The sequence below is a fragment of the Falco peregrinus genome, chromosome 6 (genome assembly GCF_023634155.1).
Source record: "Falco peregrinus isolate bFalPer1 chromosome 6, bFalPer1.pri, whole genome shotgun sequence".
Classification (NCBI taxonomy): Eukaryota; Metazoa; Chordata; class Aves; order Falconiformes; family Falconidae; genus Falco; species Falco peregrinus.
In genome coordinates this window covers 62,257,013-62,278,038 of record NC_073726.1, presented here as the reverse complement: position 1 = coordinate 62,278,038, position 21,026 = coordinate 62,257,013, and the positions used below count along the sequence as shown (strand labels likewise).

At 38.1% G+C, this 21,026-nt stretch overlaps 1 protein-coding gene across 2 annotated transcripts in view; it reads right to left on the bottom strand.

The window, feature by feature from the left end:
• Positions 1–21,026, bottom strand: part of ALDH1L2 (aldehyde dehydrogenase 1 family member L2) — a 42,125-nt gene that overhangs the window by 9,526 nt on the left and 11,573 nt on the right. For both annotated transcript variants that reach the window (XM_027784048.2, XM_055808314.1), the window contains exons 2-13: positions 18,181–18,322; positions 15,699–15,933; positions 12,133–12,298; positions 11,213–11,314; positions 9,589–9,678; positions 8,386–8,520; positions 7,873–7,998; positions 6,422–6,513; positions 5,415–5,562; positions 4,592–4,711; positions 3,093–3,220; positions 637–787 (exon numbers count right to left, since the gene is read on the bottom strand). In XM_027784048.2, coding sequence (XP_027639849.2) covers positions 637–787; positions 3,093–3,220; positions 4,592–4,711; positions 5,415–5,562; positions 6,422–6,513; positions 7,873–7,998; positions 8,386–8,520; positions 9,589–9,678; positions 11,213–11,314; positions 12,133–12,298; positions 15,699–15,787 — 1,347 coding nt within the window. In that variant the 5' untranslated portion in view covers positions 15,788–15,933; positions 18,181–18,322. The remainder of the gene's footprint in view (positions 1–636; positions 788–3,092; positions 3,221–4,591; positions 4,712–5,414; positions 5,563–6,421; positions 6,514–7,872; positions 7,999–8,385; positions 8,521–9,588; positions 9,679–11,212; positions 11,315–12,132; positions 12,299–15,698; positions 15,934–18,180; positions 18,323–21,026) is intronic.

Sequence of the window (21,026 nt, the reverse complement as noted above, 5' to 3'; positions counted from 1 at the left end):
AAGAATGTTTTGGAAAGCCACAGAGTAGGCTTCAAAACCAGAAGCATTTTTGCATCAGTGAAAGGGGCAGGGATGTTTCTACTGTACGATTTCCTACTATAGATACTGTAGTCAACTCCCAATCTTCAATGGAATTAAATAAAAGCATAGATAACAGAAGGATGGAAGAAAATATAGTGAGGGTGTGAGGGATGAAAAAGAGCTGAATTATATTTTTGACTGTCGATCTGAAAGATACTTGAGGAAATGCTGTTGAACCTGTGCCACCAAGCGAACTCACCAGCTTTGGTCAGAATCTAACACAGCACATGAGTCTCTGCACTTACTCACGTGATGACCACAACGACATTCTGCTCCACGAATAATCAAGAGCTGACTAAGCATGCATATCCACTGTGACACCTCAAGTGACTTCTTAGATATTTAGTCGTATTCTAAATCCATATTCTCCAACTGGAAGCAGACTGTGTCCTTTTGTATTGTCAGGGAGACCCATTTTAGGTAAAATTCTACTTTTGCTTTATTTTTTGATTCTTTGATTACTTTTGCTAACACTGCTTTTTGACACTGTGTCAACAACAACAAAAGGTCTAGAGAAGCACTGCCACTGATTATTACCTTTACATATTCACTTGCCTGAATTTTGTCACACCACCCAGCGAAGTATCTGAATGTTTGCACAGACATTCCAACATGGGTCTTCAAAGCTAAAGTGTAGACAGCTCCTGAGTCAATAGACTCTATTGTTGCTAACTCTTCTTGATGTTCTTCCATCAGGTCTGCAAGTCTTTAATAAAAACATTACAAATCCACATCAAAGAGAAGTGACATCTAACCATTGACAGCCTACAGTGCTATTTGGTATGGCAAAGAATAGTAACTAAAATAGCATTCCCACTGAATTTGGAGGTGGAGCACTGGAGACACTGCTCATTAATATCAGTAAAAGCTTGAACAATTGCCTGTTAAATCTGCAAATGTTTTCACATTGGCTGTGGTAGACACTGGATGAAGACATGAACTGTGAAAGCTTACCTGACTATTCAGTTATGGTTTTGTAAATAAAATAGTAACTACAAAAGATGTACTCCTGTTGTAATACAATGAGCCAATTATAGAAAATCAGACTAGTAAGTTAGAAAGCAAATACACAACAACATAAGAAGTGTCAAGTAATCAAAAGTACCAAGAAGAAGTACTCATGATCCTAGCGTAAGATGTGAGAAACCTAGTTTCATAACGCTGTTTTGTATTGCCTGAACTTGGACTAAAATGTTAGATGCTTCAAAGGCACTCAGATGTCCAAAGATAGAGCTCCTAAGCTGTAAATGCAGATTGAATTTTATATGCCTTGGTACCTTTGAAAATGTGGCCCATGGTCTCCTTGGGCCTCAAGTTCTCCATCTGTTATTTAAGAAGCAACACAGTGAGTTAAGTAAGACTGTAGTAAATATTATGTTAATAGTAGCTATCAGAGTGTCTGAATAATGGAGCTGCACAGGCAGGTACCTATACTTATGAGAAGCTCTCGTAATTTTAGTGGTCACCTGCTCAGACAGAGAGGTCTGCATGAATTAATTTTTACGTTCAATCTTTGATCTCTCACATGGCAGTGGAACAGATGCATCAATGTTTTTTCTTAAGCTTCTATCTGTGCCTTAGTAGTCTGACATATAATCAATGCTCCCATGTGAGTTTAAGAGCTTAACCAAGTGCATTTTAGATCCTATTGAGTATTCAAAACTGGGTGTGAAACTTATTTGTCCATTATGTAAATTCTGCCCGTTTAAAGCATTTGCAGGGATGTGGAAAAATGCTCTTTAATATCCATTTTAACTGTATCTTGGAGACCCAGCTACAGGTCATTGGCAGTAATGTCTAAAAGAATGGATATGGCATGTCAGGGACAAAGGAGAAGGACCTAGTTAATCGCAAAATCACAGAGCGGTCAGGGTTGGAAGGGATCTCTGGAGATCATCTAGTCCAACCCTCTGCTAAAGCACGTTCTCCTAGAGCAGGTTGCGCAGAGTCATGTCCAGGCAGGTTTTGAATGTCTCCAGAGAATAACGCATGCTAAATATCTTCTATTAATGACTCCTTAAGACAAAGTAGCAGAGCTAGGGGCTTTAATGGTACAAACCTTCTCTTTGTTCCAGCGCTCAAAATCTCTGGTTTGAATCAAGGGCCAGAGAAAATGGGGCCTTGTTTGAATTAAGGTGAACCAGAGAGAGCCTTTATTCATACTGGGAGTGGTCTGCAACATAAACACTCTGGTATAACTATCCTAAAGAACCAGTCACCTAAGCAGAGAAGAGTGTAATCCAGGAATAATCTATGGAGTGTAGGGCAGTTACATTTTCCATATGTTTCCATACATTTTCCAACACAGTTACACTTGAAAATCTTGCAAGTCTAAACCACAGAGCAGTAGTTCTAAGACCTTAAAAGTTTCTCTTCAGGACAGAGTTAACTTGGGCTCTCAAGCAATCCTAATACAAATTAAAGCCAAGTTTGTACATGCTTTGAATCTGTGCATACTTGCAACAAATTTAAATGATCAACTGTTTTTAATTTTAATGAGTTCTGACTTGCCTGTTTTCTGTTATGATGACTACTCAACCCTTTTAGAGTCCTGAAGGCCTTTTTCCAAGGCCTGGTCACATACTTTATGAGACAAACATAATTTTCAGGTTTGCTTTCACTCTCTTTCACTAAGATGCCTGCAATGCCTTGTAAAACGTGGCATTTTTTAATTTATTTTTTTTTAATTACACCTACTTGATTCATAAGGATATGGTGTCCTGGTTAGGTTTTCCTCAAATTCTTTGTTTCCATTCATAAACAATAATTTAAAAAATGGTGTCAGTGAGAGATCACAAGTTTCCTCTCTGCTACAAGAAATGTTAGCCAGCCAAGACCTGAGGTTGGTACACTGAAGTAAATCAGGGGATGAAAAGATGGGTAGTCTGGTTCCTCTGACAGAGGGACTACGAATATCCACCATATTCAGAAACTGTACACAACAATGTTGCAGAGGAACAAGCCCATGAGATTTAAGAAAAGGAAACAAACACAAGCTGCCCTTCACATACCTGTACATGAGTCGCCCTCTTTCCCTTGCATTCATTCTTCCCCATTCACCATTTTCAAATGCCTCCTTTGCTGCTGCCACGGCCTTGTCAACATCAGCCAATGAAGCAGAAGACACACTGGCTATTATCTGTCCAAAGGTAGCATTGTGTTAGCTCCAGCTGAAAGGCTGGGATGCAGGATGTTACTCTTTCCTCCTAAAGTTCTTGACTGGGTATAAGCAAATACTTAATATCCTCAACCCCAGCAGTTGCCATGGGTGAGTCAGGCTGCAAAGAGTTCAGACACAACTGAGGTGGCAGAATTTGGAGGACACTGGAGGGCCTCAGATTCCTAGATCTTTCTTCTTCTTCACAGCAAGGTGCATTGTCCCACTGGATTTCACCTTCTCTTTCCACATTCTTTACTGTGAGGGTGGCAAGGCACTGGAACAGGTTTCCCAGAGAAGCTGTGGATGCCCCATCCCTGGAAACATTCAAGGCCAGGTTGGATGGGGCTTGGAGCAACCTGGTCTAGTGGAAGGTGTCCCTGCCTGTGGCAGGGGGTTGAAACTAGGTGATCTGTGAGGTCCCTTCCAACCCAAACCATTCTACAATTCTATGATTCTATGACATGTAAAATCAACGTGGTATTACAAAAGTTGGAAGTCTTTATATGTGGTAGTATGATCTAAACATGCTAAAATTACTCCCGTACGTTCCATTTCTTAAGAATGGAGCTGCTGTTACTGTAAACCACCATATACACACGTATTTTATGATGATTGTGTTCTATAGATACACACACTGTAAATACTAATACAGAATTGTTATAACTTTTATTCTATTCTGTAATGAGTTTCAGGAAAAGTAGCAGTCTGACTTCTGATGATAGTGAAATATGTGGCATTTCAGCAGAATTTATTTACTCCAGAATTAAATGACAATTACAGGGACATCAGAATCACCCCTCTTATTCATAATTCATAGTTATGAGTTGCTCTAAAGATTCAGTAGTTCAGAACTGAAGTGCAACTGTATGTATTTTCCTACCGGACAGTCATTTTTCTTACAGGGAATTTAAAGGGATATTTTAAAGTCATACTTGCCCTAAGACATCAGATTTGTAAAAAAAGTAAAATAAAACCTGAAGTTGACAACTGACACGAAATAGATACAATATCCTAAAAGAAATACTTCTTTAGCATCTTTAGATCTTCAGCAATTTTTGTTTGCAAAACTAAAAAAGAATGAAATCAAAGTAAAGCATACAGGTGGGTATGGAAAATGACATAATAGTTGAAGTGGAAGTAGATTATTTTTGCTGTGCATCTTGACTGAAATGGAAAAACTGCAGAATATGCAAACTGGTAAGTAAATTGAAACTTCACATTATTTCTAGGTGCTGTTTAATGTGTACTGTATGGTTTTGAAATTAGCAATATTCAGTTCGTGTTTTAGATTTTTTAATAGGCAAGGAAATTGAAATAAACTGGTATTGATCATATTTAGAAATTACTTACTGATCCATCTGCTGGATTTATAGTGTCATATGTTTTCCCGTCATCAGCATTTACAAATTGCCCATTTATGAAACACTGGTATGGCATATTCACAGTCATGTTGTTCATATTTTTTGAAACCTAAGAGTGAAATAACAAATTTCTTTACATTTTTAATAACAAAGATTTTAATGTATCTTAACAAGCTTTTGATATCTGCAGCCAACATCCAGATGCATTTTCGGATGTATATATGGCTGTTAAGAGCGGACAGAAGAGTAAAATGAAATGGAAATCTTATTCTCCCTGAATGCCAATGACCATATTCTGAGATAGTTAAGCAGATTTCTGTACTTTTTACCATTGGATCTCTATGTTCAAACCAATACTAAACCCTGGTTAAGGCTGGCCTTAGTGGACTTCAATCAAATACATAATTCCCAAATTCAAGAAATCCTGACTTGCTTAATGACTTAAAAAAAAATGAATCTTCCTTTCACACAGTTTTTTTGGAACAGATTCTTTGGAGAAAAATCTAGCGCTGCTTGCCTCAGGAAAGCAGACGGTCCAGAACCATTCTGACTGAAGCATACTGGCAGGGTGAGCTACTCTACTGCATATTCTAGCTCTCCTGGTTTCTGGAACACTGTAAATGACATTATATATCCTTCCCTCCCAAATGCAAATATATAAAAGTTGAAAAAAGAGTTACAAAGAAGAGTTTGTATGACTAAATATTTGTTCGCTTTTCCTACTCCATCAAGCAGTCTAATAAAATGCATTGTCTGCCCTCCCCCCAAGCCCAAGGAAGACTAAGCAATAAAGGCAAAATAAAAGGTCTTACATAATCGATGACTAACTCTTCTTCTTTGTCTTCTCCTCTGAATTTTCTGACAGCCATTTGAATAAAGTCTGCAAATTTAGTGGCCATATACACATCTTCATTCTGCAGCTGAAGTTCACTGTATTTCTGTTTAATCTCTTCTAGCATTCTAAAGATTTTGCAGAAAGAATAAGTTTAATTACAAATGAAAGAATTCTTCAGATAATTCATTAAAAGGTCAAGAGGGACCAAAACTGGGCACCAGTTTGTATGCATGAAAATGCGTGTGTGTTTCCCTGACAACAATGGCACAAAAGTAGTGCATTTTACTGAAATCTGTTGGTTTTATTGTGGGTGTTAAGGAAAAGAAAACGTCAGTTCTGAAATACTCTTAGGTAAACTTTTGGAAATAAATTACAAATAGAATATATCAACTGATTAAATAGTGTATGGGACTACTCTAACCAATACATGGAGGACATTCAGAGCTCTACAAGACTGGTAAGTAATAAGGGCAATAATAAGTTTGGTCTTAAAAAAAAAAAATAAAATGCTGGTTTTGTACTATGGCCTGGAATATCCGAGTTGCAAAAAGAAGGTAACATAACGCAGGATGAACTCGGTGCACTTTTAAGCATGGGCTCAATTCCTTCTATGAAAGGCTCCTCTTTTTGCTCTGGGGAATTCTTTGCTCAGCTTCCCAATCAGCCTCCTGGTCTTGAGATTACCTGTCACTGCATGCTGACAAGTTTGAGTATGACCATGCTCCCCCGTGTGGCTGATGTTCCTGAAGTTAAGGGGAATTTTCCTTCAGTACAAAGAGCAAGATTACATCAGAACTTCTAATTTTGGGAGCAGCAACGTACTACATTTTCAAAGGTAGAAAAGGGAATAGTCAGAGTACTGGAAAACACGGGTGGATTTGTTTTTTTAACACTACTTGATTAACTCTGATTTAGAAGCACCGTGACAACTTTGTTTCCATTAACTTTGCCTTCAAACTTTTATTATTTTGAGGGTTTTTTTACCTGACAACATGCATAGACGATGCTCCAGATTTGAAGAAGTCTGTGGAATCCTCAATTACAGCAACGTTGCTCAAAATACCTTTCCAAATAGCCTAATAATACATAAATATAACAGAGGCAATAATGAATAATCCTCTACAAGAACTATTTATGAAACTGTATTTTCTGTGGTATCTGTGCCTACCACATAGTATTTCAAAGGATTCTAGAACTGTCTAGACATAATGTTGGTCAATAAATTCTTCAGCGTAATTATAAAGATATATTATTTTGTCCATGCTAATTTCACCTAATAAGGCAAGAAACCTGAATGGTACAATGCTAATGATTTTCAGGCCCATTTTTAAAATATCTTTTTCCTCCAAACAATTACTTTCCCCTGCATTATGAAATAATATCACCAGCAGAGGCAAGGACAGCCTGGAGCACTTTGTGACTGGATTGATGGCATTTCTGGCACCTGGGCAGAGCTGAGGAGTAGTTTGAGCCGCACACATGACATGAAGATTTCCACTAATATGAATAGTGAAATAACTGGTAATTAGGTTTCAGAGTTAGCAGGTAGTGTTATGAACTAAGAGTTTGTATTTCTTTTTGCTGTTGTCTCAGTCAGTCAATAGCTCCAGGCAGCATTTAGTTTGCTGGCAAGCAGGTTCAAGGTAATCTTGAAGCAGCAGTTCAAAACATTAGTGCATCAGGCTGCCTGGCTTGTACCAAAAGCCATTGACCCTGTAGCAAGGGGTCAGCAGAAGGGAACACATCTGTCATTCGTTGGCTCTGGCACAAAACTCTAACGATAAATGTGGTTTTCAGCTAAGCCCCTGACATCCTCTGCAGGAAGGATTACAGGAGAGGGCAGCAAAGTGCCTCTCCAGCTGTGAGAGGCTTTCTGCTCCGGCTGCCCCATCCCACATCCCTCTGCCAGCTAGCCCCTTGTGTGTGGCTGTGCTAGAAGACAGACAGCACACGCAGGTACAGCTAGAAAACTGCTGCTTTTCTCTTTAAGACTGCTGTTCTAAAGACTCCCTGGAGCTTCTCCAACAGGACCACTCTGAGTACATCCTAGTAACACCACAGTGAAGGAAAGATTTCAGAACTGTCCAAGTCTGTCAGTGTTGAAAATCTCACTGTTGCGAGGTGAAGGTCCATTTGCTTTTCCTCACTCCCACCTTCATCATTCATAGGTATTTACCATAACTAACCCTACAATCACGGTCTTTGTATCACTTGTATCTGAAAGAAAACTTTCCTCTAAAGTGACATGTAAGTACTCCAGTGAATTCCCAATTCCGCCTGAATAACATCAATAACTAAAAACTAAACCCCATATTCTTTGAGTAGTTTTTATTAAAAAACAGTTTGCATGGCTAAATATCAGATATGCCTTGCCTATTACGAAAAACGTGTAATGCTTTTGTCTGAAGTAGTATCTTACTAAAGCAGTTTATTACCCTAATATCTTCTGCCATCTTTTTCTCATCTTCCGTAAGTTCCAGGGTAGTTGTTTCATCAGCAGAGAAGTATTTAGATGCAGGGATCATTTTCCCATCCTCAAACTGCAGATTTCTCACTAGTACCTGCAAAACAAGACGATATGATTTTAAATTATCTGGGAGGTAATACAGCCTTTTATGAAGAGTTTTTAGGCATTAATATGGTTATTGAAATAGTAAAATAAATGGCTGGCAGGAAAACTGCTATGATGCAGGTAATTTAACACTCCTACCTTTCAGATTCTCTGCTAGTATTTGTACATTCTAAGCCACACTGGAAATAAATATGGATTGAGTGAGAAGTAAAACATGAATGTCTTTTCTATAGCATGGCAAAGGATTAATAAACTCCAAGCAAATTAGCTGTCTGTCATTAGCAGCTGGATTTGTATAGCCTGAAAATTCCCACTACTTGCATTTCTGGCTAGAGTTATTCCATCCATGCTCATGTTTGCCAGGATGAGCACTTACCATTTTCCCATCATTACCAAAAACGACTAGACCATTCTTGGTTACAAGTCCAGGTCTTGAAGCACCTTTTATTGCCAGCTCATGTCCAGCAGGCACTGAAGCGTCAAGTAATGATGACCCGTAAAAAGTAACCACCTATAAAAAAAGGTAATTAGAAGTGCACAGATTCTAAACATGCTCTAAAATTCTAATAATGAAATTATGCTTTAATTACATTAAAGCTTCAATGTAAAACAAATAAAATATAAATTCCTACACAATGAAAACATATTAAAAAATTATTTCTGTACCTTTACAACCCAAAACATGTACAACTTTGCAGACTGCCTAATCTGCAAAGCCGCTTAGCTGTAACAATGTGCGTGCTGGAACCAGTGCAGAAAGAAGCAGCTTTTGTCAGTGCATGCCCTGAGTGAAAGACCAGCAGAAGCCTGCCTGTGACTAACGGAGTCCGGCTCTGCTCCCAGGCTGGCAATGCTGAACACTGCCTCTCTCCTGGGCTCTTCTGTTCTTTCTGGGCTCTCAAACCAGCAACAGTTCCTAGACATTAGGGCAGAACCAGACTTTTAGAGCAGCCTACCAGCAGATCATTAATAGGTAAGTAACAAAATCTGGACATCACAGCCAGGAAAGATAATGTGATTTTTAAACTGTGTGCAACTACAATGTGGATCAAATGTATAGTACTTCTAATACACTGAAAGGAAGTAGTTGGTCTTGGATAATATGAGATGTATTTATTTCTGCAAATGATCCAGGCCCAAGTCTCTTTAAAATAAAACCTTCTTTGTTATTTCAGTAGCTCACAGTGTTTCATTTTCCTGTTAACACTGTGATGTTGCCCACTGTACAGCATGGGTTGCATTGTACTGTAATGCATGCATACTTCCAAGAATGACTGGCAGTCTGGTTCTACCCTTCTTACTTACTGCTTTATACTATGCCTAATTTTTTTTCAGATACTGCTTTTCTCTTTCTTTGAATTAAATGGATCTATCATTAAAAAAAAAATCTTAACTACTGTGTTCCGTACATTTAAGGTGCTTGTTCTAGATATAGACCAAACATACAGTCATTAGATGAGAGCTGCTCCAATGTAACTCCCATTTGTATTCACCTGTATGCAGACACCTTTAGTTTTATAATAAAAAAGGTCAAAAAGAGGATATAGAAAAGAAGAATATTCTGGTTTTCAGAGCATACCTGGCCATCTATCATTGCCCATGCTCCAGGCACTTTATCATGCCCTCGAATCCAATTGTGCAAAGCTGCTGCAGGTTGGTCCCAGGAGATCTAGGAAATCAAGACATGCCAGCTAATTCTCTGTTTAGGTATAGGTCAGCCTAATAATGTTTTCCTATATAAGAATTATAAATTCTCCCTTCTCTTTCAACTGCTAATTTATTTAATACAGAAAAGGTCTGGTCTAATAAAGGAAGATCAGTGATCTGCAGATGGCTAAGATCAAAGACTTATCAAGTGGGATGCTCTTAGCACTTCCATATTCAATGCAGTCTGTATCTTTTCACAGATTCTCCTTTTCACATTAATATAATGAAAATGTAACTTTCTACTAGGTATTCATTCACAAATAATTAATATTATGACTAAAAATTTAATAAGCATAGTATAAATATAAGGAAGTATGCGTATGTCTGGGGTATCATCTTCTGCTGAAATTCACCTATTCACCACTTGGATCCTAAGATCTTTAAGAAATCTACACACTTTTATTAAAATACTTTCTAATCATTTACTAAGTCTTTAGAAATTGTTTCATAAATGGAGTCCCTACTACAACTTGCAATTCCTGCAAGACTTTGATGAAAAAGGAAATAATGTTTTAAGAATATCATGTATATTTCATAGGTAACACCAGTGAAAAAGTATTCCTTTATCTTTGCAATATTGTGAGTGTATGTACAAAATTAATTAAAGTATCAAAATAGCTAGCAAATAACAAAACTCAGTTATCCAGCACCCCTCTTAGTTTAAGCACAAAGAATATTTAGAAGCAAGTTATAAGTCAATGAAAACAGTTTTACAGCAAGGAGATTAAGCTAGTTCTCTCCAAGGAAGCTCCTTATATATTACATTAAAGGGATGAATAAAAATCTCCTTCCGCAACACTATTAGTTTCTAAGGTAAGTCAGGAATTAAAATAAGATAAAAAGCATCAACAAAATATTTCAGGTGGAAAGGACTACATTCACCATGGACAAGAGACTGAAATTTTTGGAACATTTTCTACTTTTTTTAAAAAAACTTTTTCTCTGGTCTAGAAAAGGAAAAAGAAGGTACTACAGGCAGCATTTACTATCACTTTATGGTGGCCTTCCCAATCACAAAGAAGATCCAACTTAACAGAGTGGGGGTGTTTAAATCATCTTTTTATCTGTTGTTTGTTTATGTGACCTATAGTTTCTTTCCCTGGTGCCAACAAGAAACATGCAAACACTTGCTTCTCCTAACATCAGATCCTTTTCTGGGAGAGAATTTAGTATGGACTGTTGGTAAAGACAGACAGTTATCTTTGTTCAACGCTGTGTTTTAAAGTATGCTAACATATTAAGAATCCACTGAAGGTGCAGCTGCCATCTAGCTGTGTGTAGCTGATCCCAAGTAGGGCGCCAAGTCTGTAAATGTATGTAACTGCTGAAAGGGAATAGGAACTTGGGGCTCCTTTACACGCCTCCTCAGTAGTCCCAGGAATAAGAGGTAGAGAAACAACTGATTTAAAATTCATGTTAACTTCATATTACTATTGTAAACCGAGTTAATAACTTTTCTAGTGATAAGCACAAAACACAGTGTTATTTAACACTACCTCTGCATTTTCCTTTTTCTGGATCCCTTCATATGTTGCCCCTTCTTTAGGCTGAGGTATACGAGGGGCCTTACCATCAGCAATTAGATGTACAGCTTCCACCTAAGTGAAAAAGCAACAGATTTAATGTTAGTTTGGTTTGCCTTTTTCCCTCAGTTATACTTGTGAATGACAGCAAAAGACTTTCTGCCACAAGGAACTGGTTTATTTTTAAAACTCAGGACTTTCAGAATCTAGGGGACCAATGCTGCACTGTTTAACACATATATGTATGTTTAAACTTCTTTGACAAAAGAAATAGCCTCAAAAATCTGATGGGAGTACCTAGTCACCGAACACACAGCAGCTGCCTAAATTCTGCAGGACCAGAATGTGGCTCAGTACAATTGCATTCAACTCCTTCCTTTTTCTTTCTGCAAAAAGTTGTTTCTCTGCATTTAAATGAAGAAATAAAAAATTTCTCTAACGATCCATGCTGAGTATTTTTTTATGCATTTTCTTTTCTTAATTTTAAAACAATACAAAAAAAGGACAAGCATACAAAATCCAAAGCAAATCCACCAGGTCTCTGAACTTAAAACACCTCACCCCTAATGTTCTGTTCTCTCTGGGCCTTTAAAAAATTCCACCTTGTAAAAACATTCAAGAAATCTGTGGAAAGAGCCATATTCCAAACAAACTCAACTTCTTGCCTTCTATGGAAACAGGATATGCTCTGCACACTACCAGCAACAAATATTCTGACACCACCTCCTCAGCTGTTGTGAAGTAGCACAGCTCCACTGAAGTCTGGGATTTGGCTGAGCACCACAACCGCTGTGTTTCCAAATGCATGCATCTTGTCTATATTTCCTTTACTTTCAAACTTCATCAGATACTTTTCCTCTTAAAATGCTGATATATAGTACAGCTAAACATACCATAGCCTTTATTCCTTCTGGGAAGAGAAACTGGTTATACAGGTCATCCACAGTATCATTTTGGCCGACATCACATTCTCGCTGCAGAAGGATTGGTCCAGTATCCAAACCATCATCAGCCCAAAAAATAGTAAATCCTGCTTTTTTATCTCCTTGGATTAAAGTCCTGGATATAAAAAAAGTCTTACAGTAAATACAAGCAGTATGAAACTAGTCAGGGATATCAACCCATCATTTAGTTTATGTAGATAGAAAAGAAAATCTTAACCATCTTTAATAGAAGTTTCATTGTTCATTTCATAGTCAGGAACCCACAGTTTTGATACTGTTGATGTGTGGCTTCCACAAAGTGATATAAGAAATACTGCAACTGAATCCAGGGTGTCTATCACAGTTCGTTGTGATAATTATTTTGAAAGTATTATAAGTGGTAAGACGCACAGAGCAAAAGGTGTGCACTAGTTAAGACATAACTTGAAAGATGGAAGCATCTAGACAGCATGTTACTTAACAATTCATGGTTGTTTGCTGTAATTAGCTAAGCCTCACAACTTACCTGTAGGATGGCAAGGGAAGTAGCTGTCACACAGCTGAAATAGCTAAACTTGGAGTTGAAAATTATGAATAAGCAACTGTTTAAGGAAAAGTTATTAAGGCAATGTGTATCCAGCCAGATTCGCAGCTGTTATGCACAAACATTGTACTGCTTACAACCAACCTGTGCTGATTTACATCAGCTCAGGATCTGCCCCTGAATCTGCAGGGAACTTCAGCCACTTATATTTTCCAGTCCGCCTCAGAATGATGGAAAATCAAACAGAAGTGTGCCTAAGAAAGCAGCCGGAAACTGAGAGCTGTATTTTTCCTCCATGCTGTTAACCATTTGTCTGCATGCAAACACCAATGCAATTTTCAGTAAGACATATCTCAGGTAAGTATTCCCCTGGCAGTCCATCTTCTAAGAGGATCATCTGAGGCCTGGCTTATAGATGTGAAAATTCATTATTAAATGTAAATACTGAAAACTACACTATTAAAAGGAGTAAAGCACACATTCGTGCAGAGCAAGGGACAAACTCCAAAAAACAGCTGGGGAAGTGAAAGCTTACAGTTAGTTAGCCCATATTGGACCTTTTACATATTTAAGCAGCATTTCTTCTGTTTTATATTACGTAAAAATTCCAAAAGAGCACCCTGGTGAGAAGTGGATGTCAGCGTGGCACTGGAGAAGTAGAAGGCGAGTGGGCAAATGTCCCTGATGCTGAACAGGTGACAGGACCAGAACTGCTGTGTGACCCCTGATCTCCCTCTGCAGATGGCCGCTGATAACAAAGTGGCAGCAGCTGGAAGAGGCTGTAAAGGATGGAGTGGGGAACCCTCGGAGGCCCAAGGCTCTTGTTTGTGCCTGGTGCCTCTTTAGCCAGGCCTAACTCACAGGCTTTCTTGGTCACACTGAGGGGGTGGGGGGGTGACAACACACAGGGTCTGATCAGCACCAGGGCTGTAGCCACAACACAAGAAAAAATCCATAATGAGAGCAAGGGGTGTGAGGGCAAAACATGAGAATAGCCAGCCAAGGCCAAATCCTAGCTTAGTTTCAAGGTCTTAGGACAACGGCCTTTACCTGAGAAGGGCAGGAGCCAATGCTTACAGAAGGAATACGCAAAACAGAGCAAGACTTAGTCATACACCGTTGGGATACATTCCTGTTTCTGGAAACCTTCACCTCAGGAATTTCCTGATAGAAAGTTTGTCTCTGCATCTTCCTGTGGAATAGATCTTGGAGGACTTGGAGAACTTTTCCTCCAAGAGACTTTCTAGAGGCTTCTAGGTGTGCAGTTCCACATTTTAATAAGGGAGTGCATTGAGTGAAAGTACCTCCTTTATTTAGTCAAATCCTACTACCTGATCTCTTTGCTGGCTGCCCCCTAAATTTTGATTAAGTATGAGCAATTGTTCCTTATTCACCTTCCTATGTCTTTCATGGCTTAATACGTTGCTAGCATATTTCCTTCCCAATGACCTCTTTTCCAATCTGAAGACTCCCAGGTTCATTTCCTGTTATGTGGAAGCTGTTCTATACCTTTGACCATCTTTCTTAGCCTTTTGTGAAGCATTTCTAGTTCCTTCATATTCTAACTGGTATGCAGACAGGATTATAAATGGTCTCTTTTTTGAGTAACAAAAATTAAAGTTTTATTACTGCTTACATATAGTCAGGATTTTTCCCCCTTCTGTGCATTATCTTATATTTTTTAACTTTGAATTTGACTTCTCCGTTTCATAATCTCATTTCACATTATCACTTTTATCCATTTGTGTAGAAAGTGTATTCTTTATTACAGATTGACATCAGAGTGACTGGTCTGAAGGTTCCTGGCTTTCTCTTTCAGCCCTGCCCCAAATCTGCAGAACCTTTGCTTGAAAGTCCCCTGGTCCTGAGAAGAGATTCTCATTAATTTATCAGTTTATCTAAAATCTCTTCTGCTCCCAGTTCAGCTCAAGAGGATTGTTCTGACATTCCATACAAACAAGAGCTCTATGGTAGCAACATCTTAAGCTCCTCCATCCTGAATACCAATACATATTTCCTACTATGGTGTTCTCTTTGATAAGTACCTTTTTAAAATCAAACATATCACCCTACGTACCTCCCACCTTTAATGCATTTGGGGAAATTATTATTCAATGTTATGCCATTAAAAATTGGTTCTTTATTTCTTTTCTAACTGCCTTACTCTCATTTTTCACCTGATTTGTCAGTTTATGCTCCTTTTTATTTTACTCACTTGACACAGCTACCACTTTTTGAAGGATTTCCTTAGACCTCTAATAGTCTCCTTTACTTCTCCATTTAAGTACTTCAGCTGAGCACTTTTTCTATTAAGGATTAAAAATAAGAAAACAAAACAAAATAGGCTTTTGCTTTGAATCTACAACACAGTGTATTTAGATAATCACCATGCTGCCTGTAAGATTCTTTTAAAATTGTTTCTTCATATCTAGACAATTTCTTATTTAATTTAAAAACTGTGATAATGGCACTTCTGTTGTCACAAAAATGCTAGATCCCAGTCTACAGTGGTCATTATCGAAGTGAGTTCTTTCACAGTAACATTTTGAATCTAGCCTTGTGCATTGCTCAGGAGGACAGCAAGATAAGGTTTTATTCTGGTGGATCTTCTCTTACCCCTTCCCTTCTGTGAAATCTTGGGCTCTGCATCAAGCCCTGTTGTGATAGTCATCTAGTGTTTGTGGGGGACGAGCTACAAGGGCAGCGTCCTGCCTATGAAAACTCCAGGTTGTCGATTTGCCTACGTGAGTAAAATATATGGATGTACAGATCACATCACTGATCTGCCCAGAATAGCAGCTGCACTTGCATTGGAAATTATAATGAATCTTAGGTATGAAGAGCAGTTCATGAACCAAATACTCAGCTGCTTCAGAGAAGTTCCTTCTGAGCAGTTGCAGGTCAACAGAACCGTGCCAGCATTTACATGAGGAATGGGTAGAGACTAACATGCTAATGTGACATATGCGTACTTTTGATGCACAAAACTCACCAGTTAATTGCAGAAGCTCCTCGGTGGCGTGGTAGAATGGATGGATGATAAATAATCGAGCCATGTTTCGGACAGTCGATAACATCCATGGGGATGAACTGTGTACAGAACGGAAGGACGTTCAGCTCTGCTCCAACCGATTTGTAGGCTGCAACTACTTCCTGGATAGGTTTGCCTTTAGCTCTCCATCTGGGGAACTTGAAAACAGGAGTGCCGTCCTTCTCCGCTGCCAGTGCTGAGGGGCAAGAACAATATTTTTTAAAATTCATATTTTGTATTAGAAATTCAAACAGAAATCAGAAAGATAGTGCACGACAACTCAAGCAGATCATCAAGGTTATGATTAGAGTGCCCTTTGTTCTGTTCTGTATGCTGTTTAAAAACCTTTGGATGTATTTTACTAATTCTGTCTTTGATTCCTGTCCTACACCTTATGTCTTTCTCAACTTTAAGATCACTCTTATGACTTGGCTAATAAGTACCAATGAAAGCAGTAAAGAATTATGAATGTTATTGACTATTGAACAGTGATGCTTCATTTCTTGTCCAGTCATTACGCTTGCCTGCAAGTGGTTGGGTTTAGCAAAACTTAATTTTCCAATTCAGTAATTTGTACGTGAATATGACTACATACAACTAAGACTCACTCATGTCACATTTTGCCATGCGGTGCAAATAATTACAGATGCTAGTGGCCTTCAGTAATTTCTTCAAAATTTACTGATGCCTTCTGGATATACTTTCATTTATCTGTGAGACACACCGCTTCACCCAAAATTAGGCTCAAAGGTGAGAAAAAACAACTGCACTAATTGCAGAGAGGATTTTCAGGTGTTTGATAAATTCCATTGCGCAACTTAACAACTCATCACAGAGTAGGACGGTAGAGTCAAACTTGGCATCTGTTGAGCTGTATGTGTAATAGGAAGAAAAGGGAAAACAAGAAGAGGTGTAGAAAATTCACCTAAATTAATTTATATTTCTAAACACATTTTTGTACTTTCCTGTCTCTTTTTCACTTCTGAAATTGGATCTTGACTTCATCCTGAAGCACCTTTAGCCTATTAACTTAGGTCTTGAGTAAATACTTAAATATAATTCCATGGAAGTTAGTGTGTACTGCAATTGCTTTTAGAAATGAAAACTGTAGCTGTCTGAAGATACAGAAACATTAGCAAATTTAACTTGAGACTTAAGCTCTTTCAGTCATCTGGAAGTAACACGGTATCTACTAATTTATTTTTTTTTTTAATCAGGAGAACAATAACCTAATTCTATGCTTTAGTTAAAGTAAATATACAATTGAAATCAGTGGAAGATTTACTTAGTTGCATCTGCTAGTGTAATAACCGTACAATAATAGTTTATATAATGTAACTAAGTATTATGGTATGCTTCCAGAGCTGGATAGTCAAATCATCTTTTCCTAAACTAATAGTTGCCTCCTCTAATTCTTCTGAAGCGTGATTAAATCTTTTAACGAGGTAGAGTTACAGAATGTAATAAACTTGAGAAATATATGCTAGTTTGGGAAAGCCATAGCCCAGATAAGCAAAACTTATGTTTGATTCTTCCCTCATATGAGTTGTGTAGAAACGTGTCAGGACCCAACCAAAACAAAACAAAAAAAAAAAAAAAAAAAAAAAAAAGAAAAAAGGTTTGAGATAGCACATGGAATGCAGTTTTAATTTCAGATTATCCATAAAGGTACATTCCATTCTGGCACTTCTACTTGCTAATCATATTAACTCACTATTTTTCTGCCACTGAAAAAAAGAAAAAGTAAAAAAAGAAGTTACAATTCAGACAATTCCAAAGCAGCTCCTTTGTCACTCTGGGTTCTGTTCTATGAGTACAATTCTGAGTACCTGCCAAGCAACAACTCTTTCTTTAGGAAGTCCAGAAAATCCTTATGCAATCTTGACAATGGAAAAAGGAGAGCAAAGCCTCCTCTAACCTTTTCAGTGGGTTTTCCATAGTTCAGGTGGAAGAGAAATAGGCTCTGCAGGTACACTGCCACATGCAAGCTTGTCAGAAAAGGCAGAAAGCCAGGGATGAACAGCCTTGGCTCTGTACCTTGAGTGTCCCAGACAGCACAGTGAGATAGGTGACAGACATTTGTGCTTGAGTACAGGCTTAGCAGCTATTTGCTTTAAGATACAGATCTTCAGGATCAGAAAGCAATCTTCAGGATGATTACCTCTGGGATGTACATTCAAATAATGTACACAGATTAATTTATTTTTCAAATAACTTAATGTATGGCCCTGTATGGTTAGAAACAACTTTTAAACACTGACTAACCAACAAGATTAAACCGGTTCTGGGACTTGCGTTTGTTAAAGCATAGCTCTTGTGCTGCATCCAGTGTAATAAAGGCAATATAGACAAGTCATTTCCATGTAGAGATCTCCCTCTCACGAAAAGGCAAGTTTGTTATGTATGCCTGTAATTTTAACATGTGGATTAATGTTACACTTACCCAAAGGATCAGCTTGTCCATTCCTGTCAGGTACTGTGAATACTCCCACAACTTTATGTCCCTCTTTTCTCAGCTGCTTATAAACTTCTTGTCCAAAAATACTTTGACCTATAAGGGCTAGCTTTAGCTTATGTTGATAAGCCTGGTAAAAAGAATTAAAACAAACCATGTTGTAGGATGCAAAGAAAATACGTTGTTGCTTACATTTTTCTCTTGTTCTTCCTTTACCAATGTTCACTTAGATTTAAAATGGAATAGACTTTCCAGCCCAATCACCCTTGAAGGAATAACAATCAATTTTTTTAGATTAATGACAGGCAATGTACAATTCAAAGAGACCACACGACATGAAAATATCATCTGGTACTGTCACTCATGTTTATATGGCTTCTCCAGAATTCTCATTTAACAGACCCACTGCTTGTTACAAGAGGCATAACAGGCTCCATGACTTTCTTCAGAGTCAGAACTAATAAGAAAAGAAATGAAAATACAGGTTTCGAAACAGATACATAAAACACTTTTTCTAGGCATAATCTAGGTGCCTGGAACATGCCCTCTAAATCCCTATAATTAAATGGTGGCATACTTGTGGCTAATATGTATAGGCTAAAGAAGACAAGCCCTCATTGTTCCTATGAAGTTAAAGGTAATGATCATCCATTTGATCCTCCTACTAGGAAATACTGCTAAATGTGAGGTTCCCTTGCTGAACTTCCACTGCCTTCTGCTTTTGCATCCCAGTACACTGGACACATGCTTTTAAGTTTCTTCAGACTGAGCAGGTACAAATAACTGCCCAAACTTTTTATTTTTAGGATAGTTAGAATCACAATACTACTATGATATCAGGCTATCACATACTGCTATGTCATTAAAGTACTTGCACTCTGATAAAACTACTAATTCCTTCAGAGCCCCTTTAGATTTAGGGGACAGTTGTGTTCCTCTCCCACCCTACCTCCAGTCCCTTGCCTCTAATACCTCCTTTATCCCAGAACTGGTATTCCTGTAGCTGCATGAACTGGATTAAGGTACTGAAATAAGAAGGCACCGCCCTGACAAAATGTGGCTTATTCTTAACTGGATCTATCCACTGATTTAGTTCACTTCACTACCATGAGTCCTAACACAGGTCCAGCGGGGCAGCAGGAATGAGCATACAAACACTGGCCAAAGAGTGGAACTGTCCCTGTAAGGACTGCCTTTGCATTTTTCATCAGCTTCTGGAAACTGAAAACTGGAAACCTTTGAAAAACAAATGCTCCACAGAGAATAAACAGAAAATTTACCTTCTTCCAAGCTGAATCTAGTAGAAACTATTCCTAGACCCAAATCATAAAGATCCCTCCTCCAGGGAGGCCTGGATGAATGGTAGAAAATAAATCCACATACTCCCCCACCTTTATTCTTAACTTAATCTTTCCCAATTAGACTTGGACTTCCATTTTTTCTGAATGGCCCATTAGATGCCATAAGCTCAGAATGGTAAAGAGGAATCAAAGCACTGTCTGAATACCTTAACTACCAGCACTTGTTCAGTATGTTGGCTCTTGTGTAAGTTCTTCTCCTCCCTCTTTTCCCTTTCTTAAGGTACTAGGACATGAGAATACCTTGACTAAGTGGGTTATTGATTGAATACCAAATAGTCTGGACTGCCCATCAGATCACATGACAAATTCTATGACAAAAAGAAATGTCCTGAAAAACAGGTTACTCAAAACCACAATCCATTTCACAGCTGAAATATTATGGATGTATTTTGCTGTTTTCAAGTTACGCTTTAGTTGTGCAGCTGACCTCAGAAAATAGCGTTATGAGTTGGCAGGTTCCATTACAGGAATATTGAAGTGTGCTTTTTATTTTTTATATAAAGCAATAGGAAATAACTATTTATTCAGAGACAATATTTTTCCCTCAGAATGAAACTGCATAGTTACACTGTCCTTGTATTACAGCATTAGTGAGCACTAGTGCAACTGTGTAGTAACAAGTAGTAAGATGCAAAGGTGGACATAACTCAGGCTTTTTGATCATTATAGTTGGCTGGTAAAAAGCATCTGTGAGACTGGTGATGATACCATTGCTAACTAATGCTGTGCTGCTGGCAGTAATGCCAAAAATATGTCCACAATTTTGTTCTCAGTAAAGACAAGACCTTGTTCTGAATTACAATGAGCACAACTTAACCTTGCAATCCTTATCTAGCAAGGACCAATGGATGCAAGTAGATCTCATTACCAATTCTTTGACTGATACCTTTGCTTTTACAGCAGAAATGTTGGTGCATTATAAAAAGTAATCATCAGATCTCCCTAATTATTTTAACTATAGCAGGCAAGATGGAGAAAGATCAACCTGGTGGATCACTGAACAGGTTTGGCATAGTATGAAATCCTCTAATTTCTATATTGTGCTAATTTACACTGGTAGCCCAACTAGTACATGGTAAAACATTATAGTCCAGATGAGAGTTACTTATTCTACTGTTGTCCTTTTGTTAACACCTCTCAGTAAGAACACAAGACTGGAATGGATCTTCCTAGCTAACAAACCTAGTGCTCTGCCACCACAAGCAATCATGTCATATGATTGCTTTTATAAACTCACTCAACCTCCTGTTTAAAGTACTTCGAAAGTACTCACTGCTGTAGTCTGTTGCTTTTCTGATACCTGGCCAATCTTCCTGTAATTTTAAGTCCAAATTTATCAGCACTTTAAGAGCAACATTTTCTCCACTTATGTTAATAACGTATCCATCCTCTATTCCTAAACTTAACTTTTAGTTCATATTTCCCTGTGAATAAATTTGATTCTCATGTTACACAGAACTGCATACCAGTTCC